Source organism: Mus caroli, unplaced genomic scaffold (assembly GCF_978045245.1).
Source record: "Mus caroli unplaced genomic scaffold, Mus_caroli_1 scaffold_7, whole genome shotgun sequence".
NCBI classification, from domain to species: Eukaryota; Metazoa; Chordata; class Mammalia; order Rodentia; family Muridae; genus Mus; species Mus caroli.
In genome coordinates this window covers 20,774,529-20,793,272 of record NW_028227262.1, presented here as the reverse complement: position 1 = coordinate 20,793,272, position 18,744 = coordinate 20,774,529, and the positions used below count along the sequence as shown (strand labels likewise).

Below are 18,744 nucleotides of genomic sequence, written 5' to 3'. Positions count from 1 at the left end.
TCACTAAACAAACAGTGTGCTTAGTTTGATCTACAAAGTATTGGTTACATAATGTTGCTTATTACAGTTTCCATGCTAATATGCAAATTAGAGTACCTACTCTATGCAAATTAACTTTTTTTTTAAATGAGATAATGTTGTCTCTGTTGCTCTAATCTGGGCTTATGAGATCTTTCCCCCTAGACAATGACACTGTACTTGGGAGGCAGAGGCAGGACAACTGTCATAAATTTGAAACCCAGCTTGAATTCTGCTTCAGCAGCCCAAATAGCTAGAATTACGAACGAAATAACATAAAATTCACCTCGTCCAAATTCTAAATTTAGTTAACCTTGGAAAGCTGTATTTTTATACATGCTGAAACACTAAGAATAATTCTGACTAGAACAAAATATTGTCCCTGGGAAAAGACACATCAAGAACAAATGAGACACTCCGGAAAAGACTCCTTCTACATAGTCCTTCCTCAACTGAGGAGAAATGCCAATATTCCAGACCAGCTGTGTTCCCCCAGAGAGGCTGGAGCGTAAGGCTGCCACAAACTGGAGCAAACTTAACTGAAGCCAGAGACTGAAAATCCATCTCTTAAGAGGCCCATTAGTAGACGTAAGACTAGAAAGCAAGCATTGCTTGGGGAAGAAGGAGTCAGTAGGTTAGAAAGTGGTCTAAGCCTTCACACAACATGAAAACACAGCAAGGACTTTACTTAGAATTATTCCCTCTTGATCTGGCCATACAAGGAGCAAGGGGAAAACATGAGGTGAATGGCTTGGCTTTCTGAGGGATTTGCGTGGGTTTCTGAGCTACAGCATCCTGTCAAGCAGTCCCTGTGGCCCTGAGCTCCTGATCATCTTGTCTACCTCAGATTACAGGCTGGGACTATAGGCACTCTATATATTCTACCACTCTAGCCTCATCAGAATCGTTACTAATAATATATGACATGATCCAGAAGCTAAAGAACGCATCCATCCCTGGGGATCTGCAAAGAGCTACTCCTCGGCACCCACAGGCCGTGCTCCTTCCTTCCGCCTGTTTCTTGGGTTACATCTTCTCTCCAGCATGCGGTTTATTTTCCTTGTCTTTCTGGGGTAGAGATGACAGCAGTGTTTTGGCTGAGAATCCCAAAGACACGTTCTTGGGCTTAGTGTAGGGCTCAGTACCCAGAAGAGCTGGTTCTTGGCAAGCCCAAGGCCCCGAGGCTCACCAAATGGATACTCATTCGTACATTGCCAGGATGTTTAATTTCTTAAACAACTTGCTCTAAAAATAATTTAAATGTAATCAGCACCTGTTGTTGGCATTTATATGCACAAATAACATTCAGAATACCTGCAGTAGTCGGCCCGGTGGCTCGTACCTCATCCCAGCAAGGCACTGAGGAGGCCATGGCAGGACTAACACGGAGTTTGGGGCAAGCCTGGGCTACCGTGTGTGATACCATCTCAAAACCAAAACCCTCAAATATCTACATTATATGCTTTAATAATACAGGACAAAAAAAAAAAAAAGGAACCCACAGAACTCAAAAGCTTGAACTTCAATTAGTTTTAAATGTTTTTTCTTCTCTATGTTTTATAATTTCCTACATGTATAAAATAAATGTCTAAACCCTACCTTCCACTCCCCCGGGCTCTTTGAAAGACTGTGTTTGTGCGTGTGTAGGTTCCCATGGAGACTGGACTAGGGCATCAGTTTGCTCTAGAGATGAAGTCAATCACAGGGAGTCCTCTAAAGAGCAGCAAGTGTTCTTAGCCAGTGAGCATCTCTCCAGCTCACCTAATATCATTATAGCCCAGAACAGGAAAGGGTTTACTTCATTTGTTTTTTTGTTTTTTTTTTAACTTATTTGGTTTGAGTGTACAAGGTGGGTGGACACGTGTGCCACAGTACACACATGGAGGTCAGAGGACAAATTATAGGAGTCTGGAGGGTTATATCCAAGTCATCAGGCTTGGCAGCAAATACCTTTACCTACTGTGTCATCTCAGCAGCCCTGAATGACTGTATTTCTCACGATACCATTGAATTATGCGATCTTAGGTATAGCACAGTCCCTCCCCCCTCTCATTTTGATTTTTTGAGATAAGGTTTCTCTGTGTAGCCCTGGCTGTTCTGGGATTTATTCTGTAGACCAGGCTGGCCTTGAACTCACAGAGATGCCTGCCTCTGCTTCCCAAGTGTGTCCACAACCACTATCTGGCTTTTCTTTTCCTTTCCCTGTTGTTGGTTATTTTTTATTTTTTGAGACAGTCTCCCTATATTATCCAGGCTGGGCTTAATCTCCTGGGCTGCAGTTCTCTTGCCTCAGCACCATGAATGATAGATACTGACAGGAACAAACACCGCCAGGCCCAGCTTTCTAAGTTCCTATCCATGAAGTGAAGGTAATGACAATTGCCCAGCTTTCTCCGAAGTGATGAAGCACACTCAAGTGGACCACATATCCTGACAGATTCCTGCTTTTTCAAAACACTGTTTAAGGCTCCTCACGGTAGTGAAAGCCTGTGGTGCCAGTACTCCAGAGGCTGAGGTGGAAGGATCTTGGGTTCAAGGCCAGCCTAGGCTAAACACTGAGAGCTGATCTAAGACAAAACAAAAGTACAGCTTAAGGCTGGGGATGTTGAGCAATTGTCAGAATGCTTGTTTGCCTGCACAAATGAAGGCCTTCAATACCCAGCACTCCTTAAAACCAGCTGTGGTGGTCAACCCTGTGACCCCTACACACACTCGGCAGGGGTGGTGGGTGGTTGGTGGTCCTGTAACCCCCACACACACTCAGTAGATGAGGTGGTGTGGTCCTGTGAACCCCCCACCTCAACAGGTGTGGTGGTGTGGTCCTGGAACCTCCCCCACTCAGCAAGTGTAAGGAAGATATATAATGGCAAGTTCAAAAGAGCTAAAGAGTGTCATCCAATCAAAATGCCCCTCCCTACTTTTGCCTCCAGTTTTCTGGACACAGTGGAAACTTGTATATGTTCCAATAGGTGGGTTTTGTTCTAATTGCATTGAAATCTATTGAAGTTTCCCCCTGCAAGGCTAGTTAATAAATGACAATGATTTAAATCTTCAGGAGCTTGTGTGAAATTCTTCTATACTTTGTCAATGAAAAGAATCTTAAATCTGTCACTGTAATTCATATGCTAGAGATGTATCATGCACCATACGGTGGCTAACACGTGCAGTCCCGGGACTGGGGAGGCTGGGACAGACGGATCAGAAGTTCAAGATCAGGGCCAGGCCAGTGCAATAGAGCAGTGGTGACAAGTGCTTGCTATCAAGCCTAATGAGGTGAGCTTAACCCTTGGGAGCCAATAGTGGAAGGAGAGAAGAGAGTCTCACAGGTTGTCCCCCAGCCTCCACTGCCCCCTCCCCCAGCCTCATCTATACAATGATACTCTCTCTCTCTCTCTCTCTCTCTCTCTCTCTCTCTCTCTCTCTCTCTCTCACACACACACACACACACACACACACACACACACACACACACACACACAGAGTTCTGGGGCTGGAGAGACTTAAGTTCAGTTCCCAGCACCCACATCAGGCTTTAACCCAGCTCCCAGGGGATGATGGGACTCCTCTGACCTCCTTAGGGCACTTGTACAAAGATGTACATACACATAATTAAAAATGTTTTGTTTTGTTTTTTTTTTTTTTTTTTTAGAAAAGAGCTGAATCAAACAAAACCACAGGAAGAATGCCCAAGCAGGCAGTGGACACTAAGTAGGACAGGAAATGACTCCTGGTGAACTGGAGCTGAACAGGACGGCGCCTGAATGGGATTCTGGTTCACTCAAGACCCACCTCCCCAGTGGAGCTGCTCTCTAACAGGGGAAGTAAAGAAACCATCTGGGCCTCCCAACCACCTAACACCTGGCTTGGGGACAGCTTCAACTCCTCCTCTGAAGAAACCAGCTCACACATTCTCTCTGCTCGGGGAAGAACAAACGTGAACTTGTTCTTTCAGTGGGCACTGATGCCAGGAAACGGTAGGGTTTCCACAGGAAGGCCTAAGAAACAGAAACAAACTGTTCTGCTGAGAGCAAAGGACCCTGGCAAAAAGGAATCGTTACAGGATATTCTTTCCTGTCTAGTCAGATGAGGCCTTCAACATTAAAAAAAAAAAAAAAAAAAATGCATGTCAGACACTATTCCAGCCAGAAATGTTCTTTCTTTCCTTCCTTCCTTCCTTTCTCTTTCTTCCTTCCTTCCATCTTTTTCTTGTTTTCATTTTATTTTACATGCATGAGCATTCTGCCTGCATGTGTGTCTGTGGAGGCCAGAAGGAGGCAATGGATCCCTTAGAGCTGGAGTTATGGAGGTTGTGAGCCACTACGTAGGTGCTGTGAACCAAACACAGGTGTTCTGTAAGTGCCATAGTGTGCTCTCAACCAGGGTGTCACCCCTCTAGTTGGGGGCGAGGGGGGCTCCTTTCAAGTCAGGGTCTCATGAGGCTCACGCTGGCCTTGAGTCTGACTCCTAATTTGGTGTTTCTATTTCCCCAGTGTTAGGGTTACAGGTTTGCCCACCTTGCCCAGTTTCCATCTTTCTTTCTTTCTTTCTTTCTTTTTTTTTTCCCCAAGACAGGGTTTCTCTGTATATCTCTAGCTGTCCTGGAATTCTCTGTAGACCAGCTGGCCTTGAACTCAGAAATCTGCCTGCTTCTGCCTCCTGAGTTCTAGGATGAAAGGTGTGCGCCACCACTGCCAGGCTTCATTTTTATTTCTCTGTGTGTGTGCATGTCTGTAGCTTTGCATTGGCTCATCCACAAGCAGAGGACAAACAGGCCGCACCAAGGGAAATCACACATGATGGGCAGAGGCAGGGCCTGTGTAGTCCTGGCTGTCCTGGAACTCACCACGTAGTCCAAGCTGACCTTAAACCTGCAGCTATGCATGACCATACTGGGCAGACCAATACTTCCTTAGGCAATTCTAGATCACAAGGTCTTGACACGGGCTGGAGAGATGGCTCAGCAGTTAAGAGCACCAACTGCTCTTCCAGAGGTCCTGAGTTTGATTCCCAGCAACCACATGGTGGCTCATAACCATCTGTAATGGGGTCTGATGCCTTCTGGTGTGTCTGAAGAGAGCAATGGTGTACTCATATACATTAAATAAATAAATCTTAAAAAAAAAAAAAAAACAAAGACAAGGTTTTGACACACCTTAGATTTTGTATTAACAACAAGCCTATTTGTGGATATGTGCTGCTGGGATCAAGCCTAAGGCCTCCAAACTGCCAAGCAAACACTCTGTCCATGAGTCATATGCACCCCCCAGCCCCACCCCAGCCCCGCAACTCCAGTATCACTAGCAAATTTCAGACTGCCTAAGCCTATCCTAAGCTGCTCTCTCAGAGGAATTAGCAGCATTAGCCACTTAAGCTCAGTAAAGTTCCTGCGTGTGCTTGTATAGCCGGTCTCCAATTGTCACTGAGATATAAAAAGTTAGGTGTCACCCACACAATTAAAGGCATTAATACTACAGGATCTGTATTCAAGTCTTTTCATCAAAAGCTTTTTTTTTTTTTTAAAAGATTTATTTATTATATGTAAGTACACCGTAGCTGTCTTCAGACATTCCAGAAGAGGGCGCCAGATCTCGTTACGGATGGTTGTGAGCCACCATGTGGTTGCCGGGATCTGAATTCTGGACCTTCGGAAGAACAGTCGAGTGCTCTTATCCACTGAGCCATCTCACCAGCCCCATCAAAAGCTTTTAAGTACAGGAACTGGAAAGATGGCTCAGCAGGCAACTCCCACGTAGATCTGGTGACCTGAGCTCTGTCCCCAGACCCACTCAATGTGGCAGGAGAGAGCTGGCTTCACAGCACTGCTCTCTGACTTCACATTCTGGCTATACCTCCCCCGACTCATGAGTAATAGCTAAATTTTCTCTCTCTCTCTCTCTCTCTCTTTCTTTCTTTTTTTGGAGCTGGGTATCTCTACATATCCCTGGCCATATTAGAACTCACTATATAGGCCAGGCTGGTCTGGACTCAGAGACCTGCCTGCCTCTGCCTCTCAAGTGCTGGGACTAAAAGGCGTTCGAGCACCATGCCTGGCAACATTAAGTAACTTACACCTTTCATAAACCTCATGAAACCGAAAAGCTTCTGTAAGGCAAAGGACACTGTCAAGAGGACAAAACAGCAGCCTACCGAATGGGATAAGATGTTCGTCAACTCCACATTTGACAGAAGGCTGATATCTGAAGTATATAAAGAACTCAGGAAGCTATACATAAACAAACCAAATAATCCAGTATTTAAAATGGGGTAAAGACCTAAACATAATTTTGACAGAGCAATCTCTAATGATCAAGGCACACTTAAATATTCAACATCTTTAGTCGTCAGGGAAACTCATAGCAAACAACTCTAAAATTCCACCTTACACCTGTCAAAATGGCTAAGATCGAAAACGTAAGTAACAGCTCATGCTGGTAAAGATGTGGAGTAAGGGGAACATGCCTCCACTGCTGGTGGGAGTGCAAACTTGTACAACCACTTTGGAAATCAATTACACTGGTTTTTTGTTTGTTTGTTTTTTGTTTTTGTTTTTGTTTTTTTTTTTCAGAAAATTGGGAATCGGTCAACCTCAAGACTCCTGAGTATATATCCAAAAGATGCTCCACCATACCACAAGGTATGAACGTAGCTCAACTACGTTCATAGCAACTTTATTTGGGGTGGGGTGCGGGGGTGGAAGGGTTCTCAATGGAGGGGTGGGGATAGAAACAGGAAGGATCACGGGGAGGGGGGGATTGAGGGAGAGAGTACTGGGAGAGACAACCGAAATCAGGAAGGGGGAGGCTTGTCTGGGACGAGCTAGAAACCTAGTGTAAGGGAAACTCCCGGGACTCTACGATGGTGACCCTAGCTAAGACTCCTAGCAGTGGGGATATGGAGCCTAAACTGGGCATCTCCTGTAACCAGGCAAGGCTTCCAGTGGAGGGACAGGCACACCAACCCAGCCACAAAACCTTCGACCTCCAATTTGTCCTGCCTGTAGATTGTGCAGGGGTAAAGATGGAGCAGAGGTAGAGGGAATGGACAAGCAATGACTGGTCCAGCTTGAGACCCAGGCCATGAGAGAGAGATCACCCCTGAAACTGTTGATGACATTCTGTTTGCTACACTTGCAGACAGGTGCCTACCATAACCACCATCAGAGAGGCTTCACCTAGCAACTGATGGAAACAAATGCAGAGACCCACAGCCAAACATTAGGTGGAGCTTAGGGGATCCTGTGGAAGAGAGGAAGGATTGAAGAAGCCAGAGGGGTCAAGAACACCACAAGAAAACCAACAGAATCAACTAACCTGGGTTCATAGGGGCTCACAGAGAATGAACCCCCAACCAGGGAACCTGCACGGGACCAACCTAGGCTCGTTGCACATGTTACAGTTGTGTATCTCGGTCTATTTAACAGTGGGAGCAGAGGCTGGATCTGACTCTGTTACCTGATTTGGGGATCCTTTCTCCCTCTTGGGATGCCTCCTCCAGCCTTAAAAGTAGAGGAGGTGCCTAGTCTTAATGCAACTCGATATGCCATGGCTGGTTGGCATCCATGGGAGGTGTGCCATTTTCTGAAGAAAAAGGAAGGAGTGGATGGGGGTGGATACTGGGAGGAGGGGAGGGGAAGGGGGAACTTTGGTCAGGATGTAAAGAAAATTTCAAATTTAAGAGAGAGAGGGGGAGAGACAAAGAGAGAGGAGGGAGGGAGGGAGGGAGAGAGGGGGGAGGGGGAGAGAGAAGACACCTAGTACACAAGTCCACCCAGGCGTGGTGATACACGAGACACTTGGGAGGCTCAGGCAGGGAAGATTTTGAGTTTGTGGCTAGCCTGGACCACTGGATTATACTGACATTCAGTCAAGTCAGTCTCGCAGTCTCTCTCAAAACACTCTTAATGACTACCCAAAAAGCAAGGCAGTCACTGGCTTTTAGCAACAAACCTGCATGCTCTCCTAGGGCAGGAGAAACTAGGGGCTCCCACGGGCTCCTTTCCTGTCAATCAACTGGAAATTAAAGAGTCAATTTCCTTCTTTGGAAGAAAAGGTTGGGGGAGGGGGCATTAAAATTACTCCTTAAAGCTTCAAGTCCAGGAGATGAAAACAAAACAAAACAAAAACCTGCTAGCTGGTCCCAATTTCAAAGTCAAGTCCTTTGTTCCCTAAAATCATGAGTCATGGAAGGCAGAGTCAGATGGATCTGTATGAGTTTGAGGCTAACCTGGTTTGAATATCGAGTTTCAGTCCTGCTACATAAGAGCTATCTCAAAAAATAAAATCACATCCCTATGAAATCTACTTCTCTAAAATCATTTAGTTAACAACTAAATCCCTCAACTGAATGCGATATCATCTGATTTCAACCGGATGGATCCACGCTGAATTCTAACTTTCCTAACCCGACCTTACACTTGTAAATGTATTTTCTGTTCCCAAAATGGAGAAGTTGTAAACAAGTTTCAGAGAGCAGCTATCATGTTTATAGAATTTAGTTGATGAAAGATGAAAACAGGTCAGCCTTGGGAGGCAGAGGTAGGGGGGCAAATGTTCAAAGTCCTCCTTATTAACTTATTATTAAGTTTCAGGGAAGCCTAGTGTGTATGAGACCCACAGAGGGGGTAGGGGTCTCTATTCCGTCTTTATAACTTTTTAAAATATGGTTTCCGATCAGTTAAAAACCAGTTTAAACGTCGGACCCAATCCTAACACGCCAAGCCTTTATCGCTGTGGTAATGGAATGGTAAAGGAAGAATGCAGTTGGCATGTTTGATTTTAATCCTCACACATTGCCAAAGTTTTGAGCCAGTGATTTCACACGATCCCCCCCCCCCATTAACTTTTCGTTAGCCTAGCTGACAAGAAATGAACAGGCTGAGATTGCAGCCCGTTTGTCTTCCCAAGCTCACTATGTGAACCAGGCAAAAAGAGGGGTATTGGTAGAAAAGCCAGGGGCACGAACAAGAAAGAGTACGGATCTGTCTAAACTAAGTCCTGATTGAAAGAACGGCTGGAACTCAGAGGAAGGAAGAAAGAAGAAAAGAACAGTTTTGCATTTTCAGCTCTCGGACTCGGACTCGTTCCAGAATTCCGCAATGACTGCCAAAAGCAACGGCCTTGGAACCAATTAACCATCACCCGCGACCTTCCGCGTCGACTCCCAAGAGTGCCCTCCTTCCAGCTCAGTTCTGATCCTACTCGTGAAAGACACGGGGGAGGGCGAACGCATTGCAAGTAAGGGACCCCAGGGGAGCAGGGCGAGCTGGTCCAGGGTAAACTCCAGGGGAGCGGCTCAAGAGTGCTGGAGGCACGGGATGCACAGCGCATTGCAAATGAGGGAATCGGAGGCCCTAGGGGAGTAGGGTGAGCAGGTTCGGGGGAAACTCCAGGAAAGAGACACGAGAGAGCTCTGGCGACGCGGGGTGTGCAAAGCGCCTGCCCAGCCTGGGGACCCGATCTTGGCCTCCGCTCTTGCCCGACCACCCTGGAGACCCCAGCCCGCCCCACCGCCGCCTGACCTGTCCCCGCGGGGTCCGGGTGCGCAGCGCGCCGCCTCCATACCCGCCCGACCGGTGGCATCAGCGTCCAGACCCGGAGACGCCGCCGCCCGGCTGGAGAGGATGGAGGAGATCGGGCCCCGCCCCTGGCAACCACACCCCGCACTGTCGCCGACACCCATTGGTCCAGTACCCTGCGCTCCCCTCTCACTGGCAAATGGCGTTAGCCACGATGCTGGAGGGTTTCCAGGGGGCGGGAGGCACCGGGAGGCGAAGGCGCGTGCGCTAGAACCGGGAGCAGCCCCCCGGGGCTGGGTCGGAAGAGCCTGCTGCTCCATTCCTCCGCTCCGGGACTGGCCCCCACAGAGCGATCCCCAGCACCCCTCTGTGGCACCGAGAACATCCAGGCTGCTGCCAGGGTGTGGTCCTTGGGTTTTCGAATCTTTATCACCTGAAGCCTCACCATCTATCTTACCGACTCTGGGATAGCCGAGGCCTTCAGCCTCCCAAACCAACCCTTGTCCAAAGCCCAACTGAGGGATCCCTACCTGGGGACCTTCAGCAAATGTCCTTATTGAAGGTAGCAGCTAAGCTGTCCTCTCTGCAGTAAATCATGCCTCCAGCCATCAATGCCTTTGTGGCTTTGGTCCCTATAGGACTTTATGACCAGAACTATAGCATATAAACTTAATTAGTAAGGCCAAAGTCACACTGATGTTGAGTCCAAAAATTCACTTAAAAATAATGTATGTATTTTGAGACAGGATTTCACTATACTATCCTTGGTTGGTCTGGAACTCTGAGATCCTACTGCCTCTGTCACCCTAGTGCTAGAATTAAAGGCATGTGCCATCATGCCCTAGGCTATTATATGTATGCATATGTTTCACCTATGTGTATGTCTGCATATCATATGCATCCCTGGTGCCCAAGGCTGTCAGATACCCCGGAACTGGAGTTACAGATGGTTGTGAGTCACCATGTGGGTGCTGGGAATAGAACTCGTGCCTTCTGGGCATCCAGGGCTCATAACTGCTGAGACACCTCTCCAGGTTCCAGAAATTAATTTTTGAAAACTAGGGAAAAATATGGTACCTGCACACATAGGCTAGGAAAGCATTGTACCCACTTAGCCCCTCTCCCTGTGGGGCTCTGGATTGCTGTGTGTGTGTGTGCGCGTGCATGCGTGTGCGTGTGTGTGCGCGTGTGTGCGCGCTACAAATCTTCACTCACAAGCTCTGCTTGGCCTAGAAAGGGCTAGTGCTAAATGAATAGGGTTGAGAGAGATGCTATTTGAATGAGTAAGAGGACCACTGAGACTGGCACATCCACAGTACCCACACTAGAGTGTGAGCTTCCACTTTATGGACACATAGGATAAGTTACTTATAGGAATCCATTTCTCCACCACATGTGATAGCGTCATATTTCTTCCACTGTAAACACATCTCAAAACACAAACCTAAAGTACTCATCTGTCCCCTAGCCAAGGCTGTCAACCATTAAAAACCAGAGCTCTCTCTTGATTTTCTCCAGTCGCTGAGCCTCACAATCGGTACCAAAAGCATGAGATGAATTAGTTCGAGGAAGAAGACTAATAAGCATAGACCTTTTATAGATGGGCACGAGGCTGCATTACTGACAACGGCTGGGTTCTCTAAAAACTCGGCAGCCATTTATTTACAAACGCTGTAAACAGTACAAGATACTTCAGAGGTTTAAACAGTTAATGTGAGAAAAATACCAACAGTTCATGACACTAAATTCAACGGTTCCTGGTGCGAGACGGAACCCTAGAAACTGAACTGCAACTCTGGCTAAGTGGTCTTCCTATTGCTGTTCATCCCCTTTCATCCTTTCAAACCAGAAATGACTCGAGAAACCTCCCCACAGCAGCTCTGGGATTAACTGAAGTCTGTGCAGTCCTTTCAGATCTTCACAAGGAACTGGCTTCTATCCAGCTTCCCCTTCTCTTTAAGGTAGGCAAACAGGTGCCTTCTGCGTCTCCACGTGACCTTAATCCCATACTTCTCCTCAGGGGTATCCTTGACGAGAACAGGCCCCGGCTCTGGGCTGCTGGGAGTCCTAGGGCCAAGGATGCAGCTTGGAAAACTGTTTTCCTTCTGGTCTGGGGAAATGGGATCGTCTCTTACAGAAGACCCTGGGGTCTGGATGTCAGGGGGTGTGAACACATGAGGTAAACTGTGAGGTACATGCACTGACAGTTCTCCACAGCTCTGGGGACTGAACAATGGCACTAAAGGCCTTCTGGGTGGGTCCTTTTCTGAGTTCTGGGGCTGCACTCGGTTGGATAGCAACAGCGTCTCTGAACTGGAAGACTGTGGACTCTCAAAGATTAGACGTGGAAATTTGCAGGCAGATCTCCGAGTTGGGCGCCTTGCCTGGTCTCGGTGATGCTTCCGGTGTATCAGAAACCGGCTTTCCGCTGCTGCATCAAACTGGGGTGACACCTGTGCATAAAAAAAAAAAAAGATGGTGGTGGTGGCGAGCCAACTGCAAAGCAGCTAGAGTAAATGTGTCTGATCCTTTATTTTTGTCCAGAATTGTGAGGACTTGCTACAATACAGGACAGACACCCATCCAGCTATGGGGTATGACAAGAAGGCAAGAGACCTGGGCTAGCTATCCAATCGCTCTGCCCTTCAGGGTGCGCCCGAGGAAGAGAGGAGACAAGGCCTCTCTCATCACCACTACACTGCTATAGCTTGTTTAACTCCCTGTCCTTAACCTTCCTGAGAACAGGGTCGGAAGGATCCTCAGGAGGGCAGGGACAGACTGACTGTCTTCAACGCCTGGCTGAGGGAAGGCCTGGCAGGAAGGTCTTCAGTGAATAATGAACGGCAGCCCCATAGAAGTGACTGTTGAGGAGTGGGATCTAACACACGTGTTTATTCAGTCAATGCTTATGGATTGCTTTTGTCAGTTTCACCATGAAGACCAGGCAGGCCTTTACCTTGACATCCTTCTGCTGCAGCTCCCAGTGCTGGATTTGCATGGATTAGCATGACATTGTGGAAGGGGTTTTCTCCACTAAGGTTTAGTAACTCGTAGAATACCTAGTATTTTTCATATAAAATGCAGGAAATAATCTTTCATGTTGGTCACCTTTCTAGCTTCTTCACCCCGCTACTGGGTAGTTAAGTGTCCAATCAGAACTCTTAAGGGGAACCTGGCAGAGGAGGCTCCAATACCATATAATGCATATTTTGGTGTGAAGGAAGAAAAGAGGATATCTAAGACAATACCACAGCCAGGAACAGTAACCATTGCCCTGACCCTGCTCCAAAAGGATTCAGAGTCCGTATTCTGAAAACCCTAACACAGCAAAGGTCAAAGAATTGCCAGGACCTACCCAGGAATTGACGGTGCTCTGATCAATGGGCTTGCTGGGCACCTGAACAGTGTGGGTAATGGGCTGCTGGCAAGATTCATAGTGGTGTTTGGGGCCCTCCAGTGGCTGTTGGTGAAACAGCAGCTGGGCTTTCTGGGACTGTCTGCGTCTCTTTTTGGGAGGCATCAATAGGTAAATGAAGAGCAGTTGGTAACCACATGATGCAGGTTGCCTTCCTGGTCTGGGTCAGGGTCCAGTTGCAAACCATGCCTGGAAAGAAGAAACAAAAAGGAGACAGGGGGAAAATCATGTGGGTGACACCCTTCCCCCAATTCTTCATGACATCAGGCTAACAAGTCTACCAGAAATTACCAATCAGACTCAGGTTGTAGAGAAAACAGCTTCCTTTTTTTTCTTTTTTTTTTTTTTTTGGTTTTTCAAGACAGGGTTTCTCTATATAGCACTGGCTGTCCTGGAACTCACTCTATAGACCAAGCAGGCTGGCTTCGAACTCAGAAATCCGCCTGCTTCTGACTCCCAAGTGCTGGCATGTGCCCCCACTGCCCGGCTGAAAACAGCTTCCTACACCACCATGAGAAACATTATCTTATCCATATATATTCAAGGAAACTCACTCAATGAGCACCTGCTGAACTCATGTTATTGTGCCATGCTAAATGCCAGGAATTAAAGATGAGCAAGTTCTTAGTCACAGTACTGAGTACCAAGTTCCTGTAGTGATACAGAGGTCCCCGTTTTTGAGGCACAGTGGTACAGCACTTGCCTAACATGCACAAAGCCTTAGGTTTCAGTCCCCAGAACTGCAAAAGAGGGGACAATGGCGAGGACGAAGGAAAGGAAGAAGAGAGAGCTGACTAGAAGGAAACAGTCACATCTCAGTATAGTGCAGTTCGCTTCAGTTCACGTCAGAGAAGGCTTTCTGTAGAAGGAGAGCTGAGAGAAGCAGAAAGCAGGAAGGTCACTGGAGGCTGAGGGGCAGGCACCACATGCAAAGATGGCTACAGCTGGACATGGGGCACATGCTAATTAGCCCAACTAGGCAAGAGATCAGGAGTTCAAGTCACGCTTGGGCTACACATCAAACCTCTCAAAAGCCAAACCAAGCCGGATATGGTGGAGCGTGCCCACGACCTCAGCCCGTAGGAGGGGAGGCAGGAGGATGCCAAGCTCAAGGTTGCCTGTGGCTAGAGACCAACCTGAGTTACATCAAACCTTAAATAACCAAACAGCTGTCTTGTGAATTCAGAGAATGACAAGCTCACTGTAGACCGAGTAGGAAAGGCAGCTCAGCAGTAAAGAACATGCCTCGAAAACCAAGGGCTTGCTGGGCAGTTGGTGGCGCAAGCCTTTGATCCCAGCACTTGGAAGGCAAAGGCAGAGGCAGGAGGATTTCTGAGTTCAAGGCCAGCCTAGTCTACTGAGTGAGTTCCAGGACAACCAGGGCTACACAGAGAAACCCTGTCTCGAAAAACCAAACCAAACAAACAAACAAACAAAAACCAAGCCCAAGGGCTTGAGTTTGATCTCCAGAACTCACAAAAATGTGGAAGGCCGAAACCAATTCCCAAAAGACATCCTTTGACATCTATATGCGTAGCATGTGTCCCCTCAAATGCATTCGTCCTCACACACAATGTCACTATCTGTGAGGCTGTGACTAGCTAACAAAAGGAAAAAGAAAAAGAGGCTAGGGGTGGTAACATCCATCTTAAATCCCAGCATTCAGGAGGCAGGCAGATTTCTCGGAGCTGGAGGTCAACCTGGTCTATATAGTGAGTTCCACGACAATAAGGGGATACAAAGTGAGACCCTATTTAAAAAACATTTTAAAGAACGAATGACAAAAAATATTAGACATAGTGTCAATATTGGGTCTGAAAACCAGGTGAGGCCACATGAGTGTGGGGTTGCGTTGAGTAACCACTAGAGGTTTTTAATAGAAGCTTGTAATCACATCTAGGTTTTGTTAAAAGACAAACAACAACAACAAAAAGAACAGCCCACAGATTCTCTAGCATATAAGGAGATGTCAACTGAGTTACGGATTGAGTCCCATGTACTTAGCATCCAGCAATCCCGACCTTGCATGATTCTGAATATATTCTTTTTGGCCCTCAGACTGAACCTCAGGCCTCAGCACATTAGGCAGTAACTGTACCTCTTGGCTATAGACCAGCCCTCATAGAATTATTTTGGCTTTTGTGAGACAGGGTCTCACATAGCCTCCTCTGGCTTCAAATGCACTATGTAGTCTCTCCACCTCCCAAATGATGGGAATCACAGGCTGGCCCCACTGGGAAGGCAAGTTAAGGAAAGAAGGGCCTGCTCTGGCTCACAGATCCAGGGTTTGAGGAGTCTCAGCAGCGGGAACTTGACAGCAGCTGGGCACATCACCTTAGCAGGCAGGAAGCAGATGAATTCTCCAGCTCAGTTTACTTTTAGTCAATCAATCCACAACCCATGAAATAGGAAATAGGGCCAGCCACATCCCGTCTCAGTTTTAGCTATATAATCTCTTACCCAAACAAAATCTAAGTCAGGTTTTGGCTCATTTCTGCTCAACCTTTGCCTATTTTTATTAATCTTTGAGATAGAGTCTCCTTATGTAGCCTTGGCTAGCCTGGGGCTGGCAATGTAGATCTGGCTGGCCTGGAATTCAGAGATCTGCCTGCCTCTGCCTCCTGGGTGCTGGGATTAAAGGCGTGCACCACCACACTCTGCTCACTCTTCAAACACAGTCTTATTATGTAGCCCAGACTAGACTAATGGGAGGCCCTTTTGTCTCACACCAGAATTATTGGTACGTGCCACATACCTAGCTGCTTACAACTGGGCTACAGGAACTGACTGGGTTCCTTTAAATATTAAATAACAAAATTCAGAAAGGCGAAGACCCTGCCTCCTGTCTCATAGCATACCACACTACGTCTTAGGCCTTTGTATTCAGAAGGCCTCCTCCGGGTCAAAGCAGCTCTCCCTTCTCTATCTACTTCAGGGTTTCCCCCTCTTCTGTGTAATGGGTAACAGATCTTACACCGCGTTCTCAGCTCCTTTAAAAAAAAAAAAAAAAAAGTAAAGAAAGAACGGCTTTACTGTCCTAAGTCAAGATCTCATTAAAATAAACAAAGTTATCACAGGAGGCTGCGGGAGAGCGAGCCAGTGACCCCGGCTACTCCGAAGGCGGAAACACGAGGATCCAGAATTCTACACAACCTTGTGTCAGACAAAACCCACCGGCCTCTAACTTGTTCCTCTGTAGCTAGAATTCTACCGATCTGTTCATCTCATTCTGTGCTCCCTCGCCATCAGACGCTGAGGCCGGGGGAAGGACGCCCGGGTCCGCCGCTGGATCCTTCGCTCTTTTCGTAAAGTACGTCGAGGGAATAAACGATCGTCGGGACACCTCGGGGGCTGGGGCCGGGGAGAAGGCGGCCACAGACCGGGGCGGGGCGGAGCCACGTAACCGCAAGTCTAGGGCCAGAAACCCAAGCCGGACCCCACGGAGCCGCGTGGACTGAGCGGGGCGGGGGACCCGGGGGTAACCGAGTGGGTGGCCAGCCCGGGGAAGTGGCGTACGCTGTCCCGGAAGGAAGTCGACCACGGAGGCAGGGCGGTCCGGGGCGGGACGGAGCAGGCTGCTGGCCGCCGTCCGCGCGTCCCCGCGTCCCTCCCGCCGCCCCTCGAGCCCCGCCAGGGCCGCCTTACCCGCCCTCCCGGCCGCGGCCGCCGCTCCTCAGGACGCCGAGCGTTCGGGGCCGGAACCCGGAGACAAGCCGGTGCCGATTGGCGACGCTCCGTCACGTGACCGCAACGCTCCGCCGGCGCCAATTTCAAACAGCGGAACAACTGAAAGCGGCGCTGCGGGACCCACCCCCGCCCGGGCTCCCCCGTCACCCCGCCCCGGGCTCCCACCCCGGCCGTCCCGCCGGGACCCGCCGCCCGGGCCCGGCTCGGCCCCGCGTGGAGCAGACGCGGCCTGTGAGGTGAGTGGGGTGCGGCCGGGTCCAGGGAGGGCTCGGAGTCGGCACTGCCGGGGCTGTGGGGCGCGAGGGGGTGTTGGGTACCGCCGGGAAGAAGGTCTGAGCCTCCGGCCTCGGCCTTGCTGCCGCCGCGTTCTCCTAGCATCCCCGGACCCTGGGAACAGGCCTGCCCTCGGAGTCTGCATTTGCAGTCAACCCTGCCTCCGCCTCCACCGCTGCAGGGCGGGATCCTGGCTGAGTGTTGGTTGCAAGGTTCCCTGTTGAGTGTGGAGAATAATGGGGTCGTGGAGTGGCTCTGCAAGTCGCCTTCCGCTAGAAGATATTGGGAGTGTTAGGGAAAGGCTGGTCAAAGAGAGCTACCCTATGGTGGGGGGTGTCTAACATTTGATTGGGGTGGGGTGCAATGGGAAGGGAAACGAAAACTGAGATTTGAAGGTCGAGAGAACGGAGTATGAAGAGAGCTGCAGGGTGGAAGGGACCTGAGAACTCTTAAGCAGCTGGCAAACGTCAAAAGAGTGTAATCCCTTCTTTGGCAGGTGTCCTAAAGCGACAGCTGCTTTCTCTGTTTCTCACAGGATTGCAAAAGTGACAGGATTTAACTTAATGATAAATTATTCTATCTACCTATAAAAAAAATCCATAGGAATGCTTTTTCTAAAGATTTCCTTCCTTAGCGTTTCAAGGCTACTTTAGCATAGGCAGGCATAGTGGTGAATGACTGTAATCTCAGCACCTAGAAAATTAGAGGCCAGAGGCTCAGCAGTTCAAAGCCAGCCTGGGCTACAAGAGATTCTGTTTCAAATATAAAAGCCACCTTAAGCATATTAATGATGGCACATCTTAGTATGAAGGAGATCAGTATTACAATCTTACTTTTGAAGCAGAAGATCAAGGTATATAGAGTATTATACTTACAAAACTAAAATATTGCCAGGCAGTGGTGGCGCATACCTTTAATCCCAGCACTTGGGAGGCAGAGGCAGGCAGATTTCTGAGTTCCAGACCAGCCTGGTCTACAGAGTGAGTTCCAGGAAGCCAGGGCTACACAGAGAAACCCTATCTCAAAAACCAAAAAACAAAAAAAATCCCACTAAAATATAGTTACTTTCAGGTACCAAAATGTCACTGTGCACATGCTTTGCAGATTTTGAAAGAAGGAAAACACACTTTTAAAAAAAATTAATGTGCCGGGCGTGGTGGCACACGCCTTTAATCCCAGCACTCGGGAGGCAGAGGCAGGCGGATTTCTGAGTTCGAGGCCAGCCTGGGCTACAGAGTGAGTTCCAGGACAGCCACGACTACACAGAGAAACCCTGTCTCGAAAAACCAAAAAAAAAAAAAAAAAAAAAAAAAAAAATTAATGTAATGGAGCTGGGGAGATGGCTCAGTGGTTAATGGAAGCTCTTGAAAATCTTTTTTTTTTTTCAATTCAAAAGGATTGGGGTTTTTATTGTAGAACACTTACAAGCATTCACAAGGCCCCAGGTTCAATCCCTACCACCACATAAGCCTGGTATTATAGCCGCACCTGTGATTCTAACAGGTGGAGGCAGGAGAATCAGAAGTTTAAGGTCCCCTGCATTATTTGAGACTGACGGAAAAGGGCAATAGGGTATAGCTCAGGAGTAGAGTAGAGTCCTTGCTTAGTGTATGTGTAGCCCTGAGTTCAGTCACAGTACTGAAAACTGTGGAATAAATGAGACTGCAGTCTACACAACGTTGCTGTGAGCCATAAGTACGGAAGTTCCCCCCTTTTGTCTGGGATCTTGCAGACTAGTGGTTGATCTCACCGGTGTTGTGGCAATAGGGCCTCCTGCCTCTGCCTCTGTATGCACTGACCCTGTGACCTGCAAAGATTTAGTAAACTGGCCAAGGCG

At 48.2% G+C, this 18,744-nt stretch overlaps 2 protein-coding genes and 1 long non-coding RNA gene across 5 annotated transcripts in view; 1 reads left to right on the top strand and 2 right to left on the bottom strand.

Annotated features, from left to right (window-relative positions):
* LOC147003795 (uncharacterized) overlaps positions 1-3,953 on the top strand; it is a 46,201-nt gene extending 42,248 nt beyond the window's left edge. The window contains exon 3 of the long non-coding RNA XR_015047553.1: positions 3,668-3,953. This is a non-coding gene — a long non-coding RNA (uncharacterized LOC147003795). The remainder of the gene's footprint in view (positions 1-3,667) is intronic.
* Tulp3 (TUB like protein 3) overlaps positions 1-9,696 on the bottom strand; it is a 35,116-nt gene extending 25,420 nt beyond the window's left edge. The window contains exon 1 of the mRNA XM_021165044.3: positions 9,536-9,696. Coding sequence (XP_021020703.2) covers positions 9,536-9,696 — 161 coding nt within the window. The remainder of the gene's footprint in view (positions 1-9,535) is intronic.
* A 1,453-nt stretch (positions 9,697-11,149) lies between these two features.
* Rhno1 (RAD9-HUS1-RAD1 interacting nuclear orphan 1) lies at positions 11,150-16,653 on the bottom strand. 3 transcript variants are annotated; one of them, XM_021165097.3, is made up of 3 exons: positions 16,593-16,653; positions 12,888-13,136; positions 11,150-11,985 (listed from the first exon to the last, which is right to left on the bottom strand). In XM_021165097.3, exons 2-3 carry the CDS (start codon positions 13,050-13,052, stop codon positions 11,443-11,445), a joined length of 708 nt encoding a protein of 235 aa, XP_021020756.1. In that variant the 5' UTR covers positions 13,053-13,136; positions 16,593-16,653; the 3' UTR covers positions 11,150-11,442. The 3 variants fall into 3 exon arrangements, with proteins under 3 accessions (XP_021020756.1, XP_021020755.1, XP_021020757.1); XM_021165096.2 differs by lacking the exon at positions 16,593-16,653 and adding an exon at positions 16,122-16,580; XM_021165098.3 differs by lacking the exon at positions 16,593-16,653 and adding an exon at positions 15,806-15,914.
* Positions 16,654-18,744: the final 2,091 nt, after the last annotated feature.

Bases quoted from the DNA above. Each gene is read 5' to 3' on its own strand.
- Rhno1 (XM_021165097.3), bottom strand. From the start codon at position 13,052: ATGCCTCCCAAAAAGAGACGCAGACAGTCCCAGAAAGCCCAGCTGCTG. The intron at 11,986-12,887 runs GTAGGTCCTGGC...TTTTATGCACAG, and splicing joins AGAGCACCGTCAATTCCTGG to GTGTCACCCCAGTTTGATGC.